The 10,775-nt window shown below is 45.9% G+C and overlaps 2 protein-coding genes across 4 annotated transcripts; one reads left to right on the forward strand and one right to left on the reverse strand.

Annotated features, from left to right (window-relative positions):
• The first annotated feature begins 171 nt into the window (after nt 1-171).
• On the forward strand, nt 172-6,299 carry si:ch211-197h24.6. Of its 3 annotated transcripts, none has more exons than XM_024385409.2 (12): nt 172-294; nt 539-626; nt 1,669-1,699; nt 3,201-3,284; nt 3,467-3,606; nt 3,711-3,836; nt 3,958-4,003; nt 4,108-4,185; nt 4,573-4,943; nt 5,025-5,129; nt 5,473-5,587; nt 5,701-6,299. In XM_024385409.2, the coding sequence occupies exons 2-12, from the start codon at nt 540-542 to the stop codon at nt 5,742-5,744; spliced, it is 1,227 nt and encodes a 408-aa protein (XP_024241177.1). In that variant the 5' UTR covers nt 172-294; nt 539; the 3' UTR covers nt 5,745-6,299. The 3 variants fall into 3 exon arrangements, with proteins under 3 accessions (XP_024241177.1, XP_024241180.1, XP_024241179.1); XM_024385412.2 differs by having other exon boundaries at nt 5,476-5,587; XM_024385411.2 differs by having other exon boundaries at nt 287-414.
• A 1,309-nt stretch (nt 6,300-7,608) lies between these two features.
• rbm12ba (RNA binding motif protein 12Ba) lies at nt 7,609-10,771 on the reverse strand. The gene is made up of 2 exons (XM_024385408.2): nt 10,631-10,771; nt 7,609-10,269 (listed from the first exon to the last, which is right to left on the reverse strand). Exon 2 carries the CDS (start codon nt 10,236-10,238, stop codon nt 8,514-8,516), a length of 1,725 nt encoding a protein of 574 aa, XP_024241176.1. The 5' UTR covers nt 10,239-10,269; nt 10,631-10,771; the 3' UTR covers nt 7,609-8,513.
• Nucleotides 10,772-10,775: the final 4 nt, after the last annotated feature.

Below are 10,775 nucleotides of genomic sequence, written 5' to 3' on the forward strand. Positions count from 1 at the left end.
CTGTTCTCAAATTCACGTCTACATATATCAGTGTTTTATTGCAACTTATGTAAAGGATACATTTCAAATGAAAAATGTATGTCGTTATTATCTTTTAATGTTTTTTTATTAATTTGAACTCAAATTTCCGAGTTCGAGTACACAGGCAAACACATAGGCTCATAAAATCAGGTACGTCACGGGTCTTTCTATAAAGAGATACACAATTGCGCGTGCGTCAATTTGCTAGTCGTTCTTCTTGACACGCAAAATTCACCCCGCTCTGGTTTGCTTTAACGAATCTTACTTTTTCAGGTTGAGTATTTCATGTCACTCATACCACACCGTATTTATTCTATAGTAACCCTGGAGGACGTTGTCCGGGTAGCGTTACTATATTGTGGCAACAGCTAGCTAATCACCATATTTTGCACGGTGCGTGGCCAAGTGGTTTTGCCCACAAGGCCAGCTGCGTTGTTTCTTAGTCGCCCTAAGAAAAGATGTGGCCCATATAGCTAGATATTAAACGTTGTCTTTATTTGTTTGTGATGACCCTCAGAATGCAGCAAGGCTACAATCCAAGGCCATCTTATGGCGCCCCACCACAGAAGAGGTTCAGGAACGCTAATGGAGGGGCTAACAACAGGGTAAGTTCAGTCTCCCATGGTAATCATGCCAATTGCCCCCAGTTATGCCGTTTTCCCCCGGTTAGGATTATATTTGTATTACTAGTCATTCACAACCCAGATGAGGTTAATTAATCCGTTCTGAATAGTGTCTATTATGATAAGTGGATTCCAAAACGGTGGTTTTGAGAGTACTGTGTACGTAGTCGTTGTATGGTCTTCTAACCGGTTTCATTCCTAAAGTTGTAGCAGTGCTCTGTGCAGAGGAAGTGGTATGGACCCTTACCAGCTGCCCTTGGCTGGACAAAGACACTGGACACTGCTGGAGCAGCAGGGCCTGATCAGTGCTTTCTGGTCTCCTGAGTGTTTCTGTGGAGATGCAGCCTGCTGCACTGCCCCTCAATCAGGGCTTGAGTTACCCATTGACTACGAGATGCTAATTAGTGTTGTGGGCAGGAGGAATTCCAGACAACCCTGTTACCAAGTGTAGAAGGGCTGCAACTAACGAGGGTAACAGGGCTGGGTGTTTTCTCTGGGCAATCTCATGCCCTCTATCGCTGTCTTTCTAGTAAGTGGGCAGTCAGCCCCCATAACACCATTTTATTTTCCTGTTGAGCTATTAGCACTAGGGCTCACTGGCAGCTTGGTTCTATGATGCCTTTGTGACAGATATATATTCTGATTGGAACACCTGACTAGAGTACTTGTACTTTCGTTTCAAGGTAAAGCGCATGTGTACGGTGCAGAGTCAGTGACAGCTCAGAGTTCCCTCATGTCACTGACCGGGTCATGGAGGAGAGGCTGAAATGACATTTCTCTCTCCATAGAGACAGGAGTGGAGTAGTGTTCTCCAATGTGTTTCTGCTGTAGTCCACCTGAAGCTTTTGCTTAAACCAAACCAATGTTTCTATCCAGAACCCAATCTTAAGCTGCAACCCTCTAGGGGGTCCTGACCCACTGTTTGAGGAACTGTGCAGTGGGGTTTGCCCCTCTGCTGCCTCCTCCAGTCTCACTAATGCCTGTCTGTCTCTCTCTCCTTCGGCCTGGTTATCCCAACTGACAGAGAAAGCAGCCTAACTTCTCTGCTGACATAGGTAAGTTCTGCCTCCACACAGCATCACTGCCTCTGATAGGAGGTTAGGAGCTGTGACTTAACATCCTCCTGCCTTTTTGCTGGTGGCTGATTGGGCAGGGGGCAAGTCCAAACGTGGGCTCTGGGCTGCGTCTGAGATTCACTGCCTCTTAGAGGTTGCTGTAAATGCCAGTGAACTTAGTCACTGTCCACAGGTTTAGGCTGTGTGGCTCAAAGGCTTTTCCCTAGTGTTCATTTCAATGACTTTTTGGGGGGGTCTGTCTTTGATACAATGTGCATAAATCTTTTTCGATGCATTAAAAGTAGTTTTATTTCATAAAACACTTTGGTCCATGATTTACAGTCTGAACAACTTTAGAAACCACAACGTGAAACCTGTCCTCTCAGAAGAATGTCCAACTAGGGAACTCATAGGTGTGCAGGTGCTCTCTGCAGTCCTGTAGAGCTGTTGCCCCATATTGGTGCAAGTCAAATCAGTAAGGAACCTGTCTGGGTCAGATGTGGGCCCAAATGACTGCCGTGCATCACCCAGTTGGGTGCTACACATTGGTGGTGGATGAGATGGGATACTCCATCCCAATGTAATTTAGGGCTATCAGCCCCCGGCACAAAGATGTGGCCTCATAGGCCTATGGTAGTTCAGATGGGCAATGGATGCTGACAGCAGGATTTTCTTTCGGGGCCTTTGTGGCCCTCAAAGAGTAGGAAGTGTTTCAACTCACTGTCTGCCAATGGGCCTGGGACCTGCTGTGCCCATGCAAGAGTTTCACTGCTTTGATTGGACACAGGTATGGAGGAGTGCCTGATGGGAGTGAGAGAATCCTATATCCCAGCTCTGACCTATGTCTAGGTGGGCAGAACTGCAGCCCCCACTGTTTTCAGCAGGCCTCCAAACCTCAGATTAGCTTCTCTTCTGTGTAGTGGTCAGCACTATAAACCTGGCATGAAACAGACCCTGGTGTGCCTTCCAGGCAACCTTCTAATGAATCATGATCTTGTGAAGGTGGGGCTCGAATTCCACACAGCAACTCAAATGAAGTTATTTTTGGTTACCAGCAACTTTGATTACCAACCAGAGCAGGAGATTCTAGTACTCCCAACCAATCTGTGTTTGTAGCAGAACCTAACTAGCGCACAAATGGTAAGGATTCTTACCAGACTTTGTCGATGATGCATGGCTGGAAACAGGACCTCAGAGGCTCAGAAGAGCAGGGGTTGTGTTTCTAACTGTTGTTCAGTAAATGAAGGACCTCTAAACTCCACTAAAAGTCTTTTGACTGGGGGGTTGTGTAAGGAATGCACAGTGACCTTTTTAAAGCTATACCTTTTTTTGAAGTGTTTCACTTCCTGAAGTATGAGGCTCTTTGGCTATTGGCTGTCTGCTGGTCAGATGACTGGACGTGTGGACCCTTTGGTCTCACCTGTCCGTGGGCAGGATGACGATCTCATTATGCAGTCTCTGCCATGTTTGTGCTTTTTGTTAACTTCTGTGCATTTCCCAGTGTTCACCACCAAGGCGGGAAATGTGCAGACCATCCCGTCCTTGACCAAACAGTTGAAGGCCATCACTGATGAGACTGTCATTGGTGAGTACCTACTCATTGCACCATAGCCCTATTCCTCAAAGGTTTCAAGAGATTTAAGTCAAGTCACTCTTTCACTAATATAGGCTTCATGGGGCTCTATGATTTGTTTTTCAAGTCTATGATTGGTTGTTATGTTTCATTGCCCATGGTTGGTTGTTAGAGCTGTCACTCATGTTCTGCAGGTCTTCAGTATGTGTGGGAGTACCGCAGTCCCAGTAAGTCAGTCCCGCCCCATTACCAGTGTAAACTCTGCAAGGTGAGCCGTCTGCAGACTGACATGCTGGCTCACATCAAGGGCTGGAAGCACTCCTTCAGATACATGGTGAGGCCGTGTGTCACTTAACTTTCACAGTAAAAGTCCCGTTGGGTCTGTTGGGTCTACAGGTCTGTGTTATGATGCTGTGTATGGTCTCATCTGTCCTCCAGAAGCAAAATCATTCTGCCAAGATTCCCTTTGAGGAAGATGCTGCCACAAAGGACCATGATGTGAGGAAGAAGGTGAAAAAAGCAGCAGCAGAGCTGGAGAAGGCAGAGGGCAGGGGACAGCTGAAGGTGAGAAGGGGGAGCAGGAAGTTATGGATGAGGAAAAGAGAACACGGCAGACTATTGAGATGCATCCGGGGGGCTCTCTGGTGCTGTTGGTGATTGACTTGATTCTGTATGGTGTTTTCAGGTGATTCTGAAGGAGCCCAGTGAGGTCCAAGCGTTTGCAGGACTGCGTATGTTTTTCTGTTTATTCTCAAATTTGTCTGAATCTCATTGTGCTCAGTCTGTTTTTAAATGTACTGTGTGTGGTTCCGGACATATCTCCCTGTCATCACAGGTTCAGCAATCCCCAACATGGGGCCACCAGGAGGGATGGGAGGGCCAGGAGGGATGGGAGCTAGAGGACCAAAACCAGGTGAGTGTGTGTGTGTGGGGGGGAGAGAAGTGTAAGGTTGCCTCTGAAGTGATAATCTCCTGTGGGCAGATTCTGAATGTAGACTGAGAATCTTCAAGAACTGAATGGGATGCGTGAGATCCGAGCAGCATTAGTTCTGGTTTTGTTTTTCATCACTGGTCATTTGGCCTTAGTGGGTAAAGGCGGTGCTTAAACTGCTCGCTTCAAATGCTTCGCGGGGTGGGGCCTTTAGTTGCGTTTGTTTGCAATTTCAAACAAGTATAAATCACGCAGCTGTCCAAATTACTTGAGATTTTACTTCCGGGTTAAGACCTTTGTGTGCTTGACTGGTCTGTTGGGATGCAGTGTTGTGTAGTAGTCCAAATGCAGCCTTTTGTCTCCCTCTAGGTGGCAGGTTTGCAGAGCCTCTGTTCCCAGGGGAGTTCCCTCTCCAAGGCAGCCTCCTCAACTACCCCATGGGTGGTATGGGGGGCTACTCTGACCCCCTGTCTCGCTCCACTTCCTCTACGGCCTTCCAGAAAAGGGACATGAGCTTCCGAGGCTACCCTGACAATACGGGGGGGCTGGGAGGTTCAGCCGATGGCTTTGGGCTGGGAAGGGACGGAGGCTTTGGCCAGGAGGGGCTGTTGGGGGAGAGTCCGGGAAGCTGCTACCCTGATGAGTTCAGAGGGGGACAGATGGGAAGTGGATCAGGCCAGGGGTTGATGGGAGCTGTACCTGAAACCAGCAGCCTTCCGACCACGCTACTCAAATACCTGGTGAGTGGAACTGTGTGTGAAACTAAGCTTTCTCGTGTTATTTAAATATGCCGTGTATGAGGGTCTGTTTCCTGTGTGTAGGACAATTTCCGGATCGAGAACGAGAGTGATGCTCAGATCGTGCTGAAGGTGACACAGAAGCTGACGGATGTCCTAATGGACTACAGACTTAGGAGTGTTTCCTCGGTATGCAGCACACATACGCACTGGTATTGCAGCTGACAGAGCAGTGTAACAAGCAGCTCTCAGGTGCTTCCAGGAACTGGTGACGTGAGGATAAATGTCACTTGATTCAGTCCTTTAACCCACTTCCTGTCTTTTTAGTCAGTGATTTACTGCTGTTGATTTATGGCAGTGCCCTAGAACCTTGTGTTCTGACAGCACACGTCCTTACTGTGGCTAAACCTGTTCCTTGTGTACTCCCATACAGTCGTAAGGTAGATGGTGTGATTCAGGAAACCACAAAGAATTCCTCAGTAGTTTGTCCCCTTTGTTCTCCTTGATTCAGTGTATGTGCGTTTGTCTCCAGCAGGGTCCTAGTATGAAGAGCGGTTTATCGCTGGGCTCCATGAGCTACTCTGATTCTCCCAGAATGTCTAGCGGTAGTGACCGCTTCTCAGGTGGCTTCTCTGGGAACCTCTCCGGTACGCACGGCCCCAGCTGACAAATGAAATACACACGTTCATTCTTTTAATGGCTGTAGTTTGGTTCAGAAATCTACAGTACATCAGTCTCATCTATTATCTCCTCTCTGCAGGCCCTTCCAGATACTCTGATGGTCCATCAAGGTACTACAACTAACTGATCCATCCCCACGTGACACATCCACCTTCCTGGGGTAACCCATCCTCCGCCTCACCCCCAAGATATACCCCGAGTTCATGGGGGTCTGCAGCTGTCTGTCTAGCCACTGAAGAGGATTTTTTTTTTTTATATAGTTATAATTTTCCTTCAAAGCAGAAACTGATACAATTGTGTACTTATTAGTGCAGACTTTGTTTTTACAGATCTTCTTTTGACATTAATAGGTTGGACCAAAGTTTGACTTTTAGTTTTATTAACTATTGTCTGTATTCATGTGATTTTGGCATATATTTTACCTCGGTTTCTTGGGTGAATCTTGTCTGTTTAGAAATTAAGTGTTTGATAGAAAACAAGTGTAATGTTTAGGGAAACAGATGTTTGGTGGTAAATGGGTTACTGATGTACTGACTGCTGTTTGGGTTGGGCTTGTCATAGCTGTTTTCTCCACACCTGGCTTCACCTGCGACCAGCCACCCTGACAGCTGATGAAACCGTGGAGTATTTCTGTTTGTATTAAAGCCGGAACGGCTGGGCCTGAACGGAATCCCAGGATGTATGGTGCATTTGGAAAGTATTCAGACCCTGACTTTTTCCAATTTTATTACATTACAGCTGTATTTTAAAATATTAATCTACACACACACTACCCAATAAGTAAAAACAGGTTTTTAGAAATGTTTGCAAATGAATTAAACAAATATATTTGCATAAGTATTCAGACCCTTTACTCAGTACTTTGTTGAAGCACCATTGCCAGCAATTACAGCCTCGAGTTGTCTTCAGTAAGCTGCTACAAGCTGTATTTGGAGTTCCTCTTCACTTCAGATCCTTTCAAGCTCAGTCAAATTGGATGGGGAGCATCACTGCATAGCTATTTTCAGTTCTCTCCAGAGATGTTTGATTGGATTCAAGTCTGGGCTCTGGCTGGGTCACTACAGGACATTTGAGACTTGTTCTGAAGCCACTCCTGGGTTGTCTTGGCTGTGTGCTTAGGGTCGTTGTCCTGTTGAAAGTGACCCTTTGCCCCAGTCTGAGGTCCTGAGCACTCTGGAGCAGGTTTTCATCAATGATCTCTCTGTACTTTGCTCTGTTGGTCTTTCCCTTGGTCCTGACTAGTCTCCCTGCCACTGGAAAAACATCCCCACAGCATGATGCTGCCACCATACTTAACCGTAGGGATGGTGCCAGGTTCTCTAGATGCGACGCTTGGCATTCAGGCCAAAGAGTTCAATCTTGGTTCCAACAGACCAGAGAATCTTGTTCCTCATGGTCTGAGAGTCCTTCAGATGCATTTTAGCAAACTCCAAGCGGGCTGTCTTGTGCCTTCACTGAGTGGCTTCCTTCTGGCCTCTACCCTAAAAGGCCTGATTGGCAGAGTGCTGCTAAGATGGTTGTCCGTCTGGACGGTTCTCCACAGAAGAACTCTGTCAAAGTGACCACCGGGTTCTTGGTCACCTCCCTGACCAAGGCCCTTCTCCCCCGACTGCAGCCAGCTCTAGGAAGTCTTGGTGGTTCTAAATTCTTGCTCTGACATGCACTGTCAACTGTGGGACATTATATAGACTGGTATGCCTTTCCAAATCATGTCAAATCAATTTAAATTTACCACAGGTGGCCTCCAAACAAGTTGCAGAAACATCAGGGATGATCAATGGAAACAGGATGCACCAGCGCTCAATTGAGTCTCATAGCAAAGGGTCTGAATATTTGTGAATATGGTATGTTGTGTAATTAATTTGCAAACATTTAAAAAAATATTGAAAAACCTTTCGCTTCATCCATATGGGTTGTGTGTAGATTGAGGGGCAAAATTTATTTAATCCATTTTAGAGTACTTTCCAAATGCACAGTATAGAGGATGTTGTTCCTTCACTGTAAAACTGGAACTGCATCACCCAGGGGATTCCATGAGTTGTATTATCTGATCCAACAAAATAGGGAACTGAAAATAAACTCTCAGTGGTGTCATCTATGCTTCTCCAGCTGTGTGAGAAATGTTGCTGGCTCTCAAGTTGACCTTAAATCTACCATAAACGCAGTGAATTGACATACTAGCATAATTGAAAACTATTTAAGAGTTTGAATCAAAATCAGGTCATTTTTGTAACATTTAATTAGTGACAAAAATAAACATATTAGTTTCAAAGTAATATTTGGAATGAAAATTCCAATAAAAGAAATACTGAATGTCAGAAGAGAATAGAAATGCTGTCCTGTTGCTGGTTTTCAAACATTGTCACACTGTTGCAGTTTGAAATGCATTTAAATCAACATGTAGGCGTAGAATGATTTGCCGCCATTGGTATTGAAAGGTCTTGAAATTAAAGTTGGAATCATTCAATAACAATGGATATTGACTCATATCCAGTTTAGACTTGTCCAAATGTAACTTGATGACTGGAGGGTATGGGGTTAACACTTCTAGAAGCCACTACGACTCAAGGATGCTCATTCCAGTGATGAGCCCATCCTGAAGTAACATCTTTAGAGTTTCAGGGACAATCTCAGATGACACCCTATCCCCATAGAGTCCACTTCTTCCAACCAGATCCCCATGTGGCTCTGGTCAACAGTTGTCCAGTAATTCTCAGTTGGTATAGCATGGCGCTTGCAACGCTCCGGTTTGGGTTTCAATTCCCACGGGGTACCAGTAGGAAAAAAGTGTGCTATCGCTTTGTTGTGCTCTCCTGGCTGATTAGACTGCAGTCCTCTATAACAGCATCTGCTAAATAACAAATGTAAATATGAGACGTAGGCCATCTTTCCTCACGCATTCCTTTTCAAGATGTCCTCCATCTGCTGGAAGCTGATACAGGTGAGCAGCACTCTGGTCCCCATATATGTCTTGCCATGTTGTTTCTGGGCCTGTGTGGCAAAATCCTCAGTTTTAAACTGAGCCACAGCCTCACCGATACCATTGCCATCTTGATCACACAGAATGTTGATAAACTGTTCAGTCAGAGGAAGGTCGCAGAAAAAATCTTTTATTTCCATTTTCGTCACGTCTGACTGGAGGTTTCGTACGTAAACACATGTCTGTGCTGTGGGAAACGGTCTCACCCTGGGTCTCACAATCTGATGTTTCTCCTCGCTTCGCTCTGACACTGCTGGTGTTGTCTTGGGGTTGCCATGGTATCTCCCAGTTGACAACATGGCTTGCATCTTCTCCTTGGTGACAGATGAGACGCCTATGGCCTGGGAACCAACATGGCAGCCGTTGAGGTTCAAAGCATAAACGTAGTCTTCCGTTTGGTCGAATATTACAAACGCTGTATCTGTCCTCTCGCTATCCTTATACAGTAAGTGTAATATTTTGCTGTTGGCGATGTTCGGACAGCCAAACAATTCTTTTATCTCAGTCTTCGTTATTGTTTTGGATAGATTTTTGGCCATAATACAGTACTCCACACTCGGTGAAAGGGACTCACAGGATCTGAGCCTCTTCGGTGACCGTGACAGCGATCTGTCTTCAGAGCGCCTCTTGGCCCAGGTCCTGTGTATTTCTCTGGCAGGCTCATACAAGCTTTGTCTTTGGGTTCTGTATGAGGGCCTTGCCCTTTCCTGGTGCTGCATTTCCTTGGATTCTAATGAGGGTCCATCTCTCTGGATTGTATATGAGGGCATTTCTTTGGGCTTGTATGAGGTTCTCTCTCTCTGGGTTGTGGGCCTATACAAGGGGTTTTCCAAGGGGTCATATGAAGGGTTTTGACACTGCTGGATGGCATAGTTCCACATCTCCTCAGAGGCCCCACGGACCTCCACGCTGATGCAGCCCAGTTGCTGGTGGTTGAAGCTTAGGGCATCACATGCGTCCTGGGCATGCCCAAACTTTACAAGGCAGCCCTGTCTCACACCCAGCTTCACATTAGCTATAACATCCTGGACCAACAGGCCTTTGAAGAAGTGGCAGATCTCCTGGCTGGTGACAGTCTTTGGCAGGCCAAAGAGCCTGACGTAGCCTGGTCTTGGCCTGTAAGCCTTATCTGGTCTCCTTAGCTCACTCCCAGGCACAGCTGTGTTATCAGCCCTGAGCACACAACCGACAGCTGGGCTATTGGCCCTGAGCACAGGACCAGGTGCTACTGTCGCTTTGCTGTGCTCTCCTGGCTGATTAGATTGCAGTCCTTGGATAACAGCAACAAGGCCGAACAGTAGGGCTGTGGCAGGGTCGGGCAAGGGCAGCAAAGGCTTCTTCTCAGGTAACAACTCTGGAATGAGCTTCTCACTCTGTAGTTTGGACTCCATTTTTCGTTGCAGTTCTGCGATGCTACTAATATGTAGGGTCACCGGAGACCCTCTAAGAAGAGTTCCAGAGCGCCTTATTGCGTGCTGGCCATCTCTCTCTGTAGTGAACACAATGAACGCTTCACCAAGGTGTCCTCCTATAATATATACACCACCTTCTGGGATGTATAAGTTGGTAAAGAATCTGCGTATGTCTTCAGTCCCAGCCTTAATATTCAGACCCTGCAACCGAAGTACTATGGTCATATTGAACTCCTTTTATCTGGCAACCAGAGATCTAGAAACAGATACAACAAACACAAAAAAAACATGAACATGAAGCAGAAATCAAGTTATTTAATACATTTTAAGAACAGCAACAAAAGGATAAACATTTAAATGGGAACAATTTTTTAAAACTTATATTAAGAACATCCAAATTCCAGAATTTCCATAGAAATTAAACACGTTAAGTAACCAACAACACAAATGATGAACGCTGGCACGCGGTACATTATTATGAACACCTGGTTGGCTAGCTAGTTAGCCCGGAGGCACGGTGGCTGTGAAATGAGACTAGCCAGTCTGCCCTGTAAAACGAAACATTTAACAATATTTCAGTTAAAAAGATAAACAGCTCAACTCCTCAAATTACTTACCAGATGAAAACCATAACAAATCTGGCTCCTCTGTATTTTAACCTTTATATCGTAAGTTTGTGTGATGCTGATAGGTCGAAATGTTGTCCCTTTATGAGGCCGACCACATTAACTGTGCACGAGCTGCCACATGCGCGCATTTTAT

This window comes from Oncorhynchus tshawytscha, unplaced genomic scaffold (genome assembly GCF_018296145.1).
Source record: "Oncorhynchus tshawytscha isolate Ot180627B unplaced genomic scaffold, Otsh_v2.0 Un_scaffold_17_pilon_pilon, whole genome shotgun sequence".
NCBI classification, from domain to species: Eukaryota; Metazoa; Chordata; class Actinopteri; order Salmoniformes; family Salmonidae; genus Oncorhynchus; species Oncorhynchus tshawytscha.

Bases quoted from the DNA above. Each gene is read 5' to 3' on its own strand.
- si:ch211-197h24.6 (XM_024385409.2), top strand. From the start codon at position 540: ATGCAGCAAGGCTACAATCCAAGGCCATCTTATGGCGCCCCACCACAG. The intron at 3,837-3,957 runs GTGAGAAGGGGG...TGGTGTTTTCAG, and splicing joins AGGGCAGGGGACAGCTGAAG to GTGATTCTGAAGGAGCCCAG. The intron at 4,944-5,024 runs GTGAGTGGAACT...TCCTGTGTGTAG, and splicing joins CCACGCTACTCAAATACCTG to GACAATTTCCGGATCGAGAA.
- rbm12ba (XM_024385408.2), bottom strand. From the start codon at position 10,238: ATGACCATAGTACTTCGGTTGCAGGGTCTGAATATTAAGGCTGGGACT.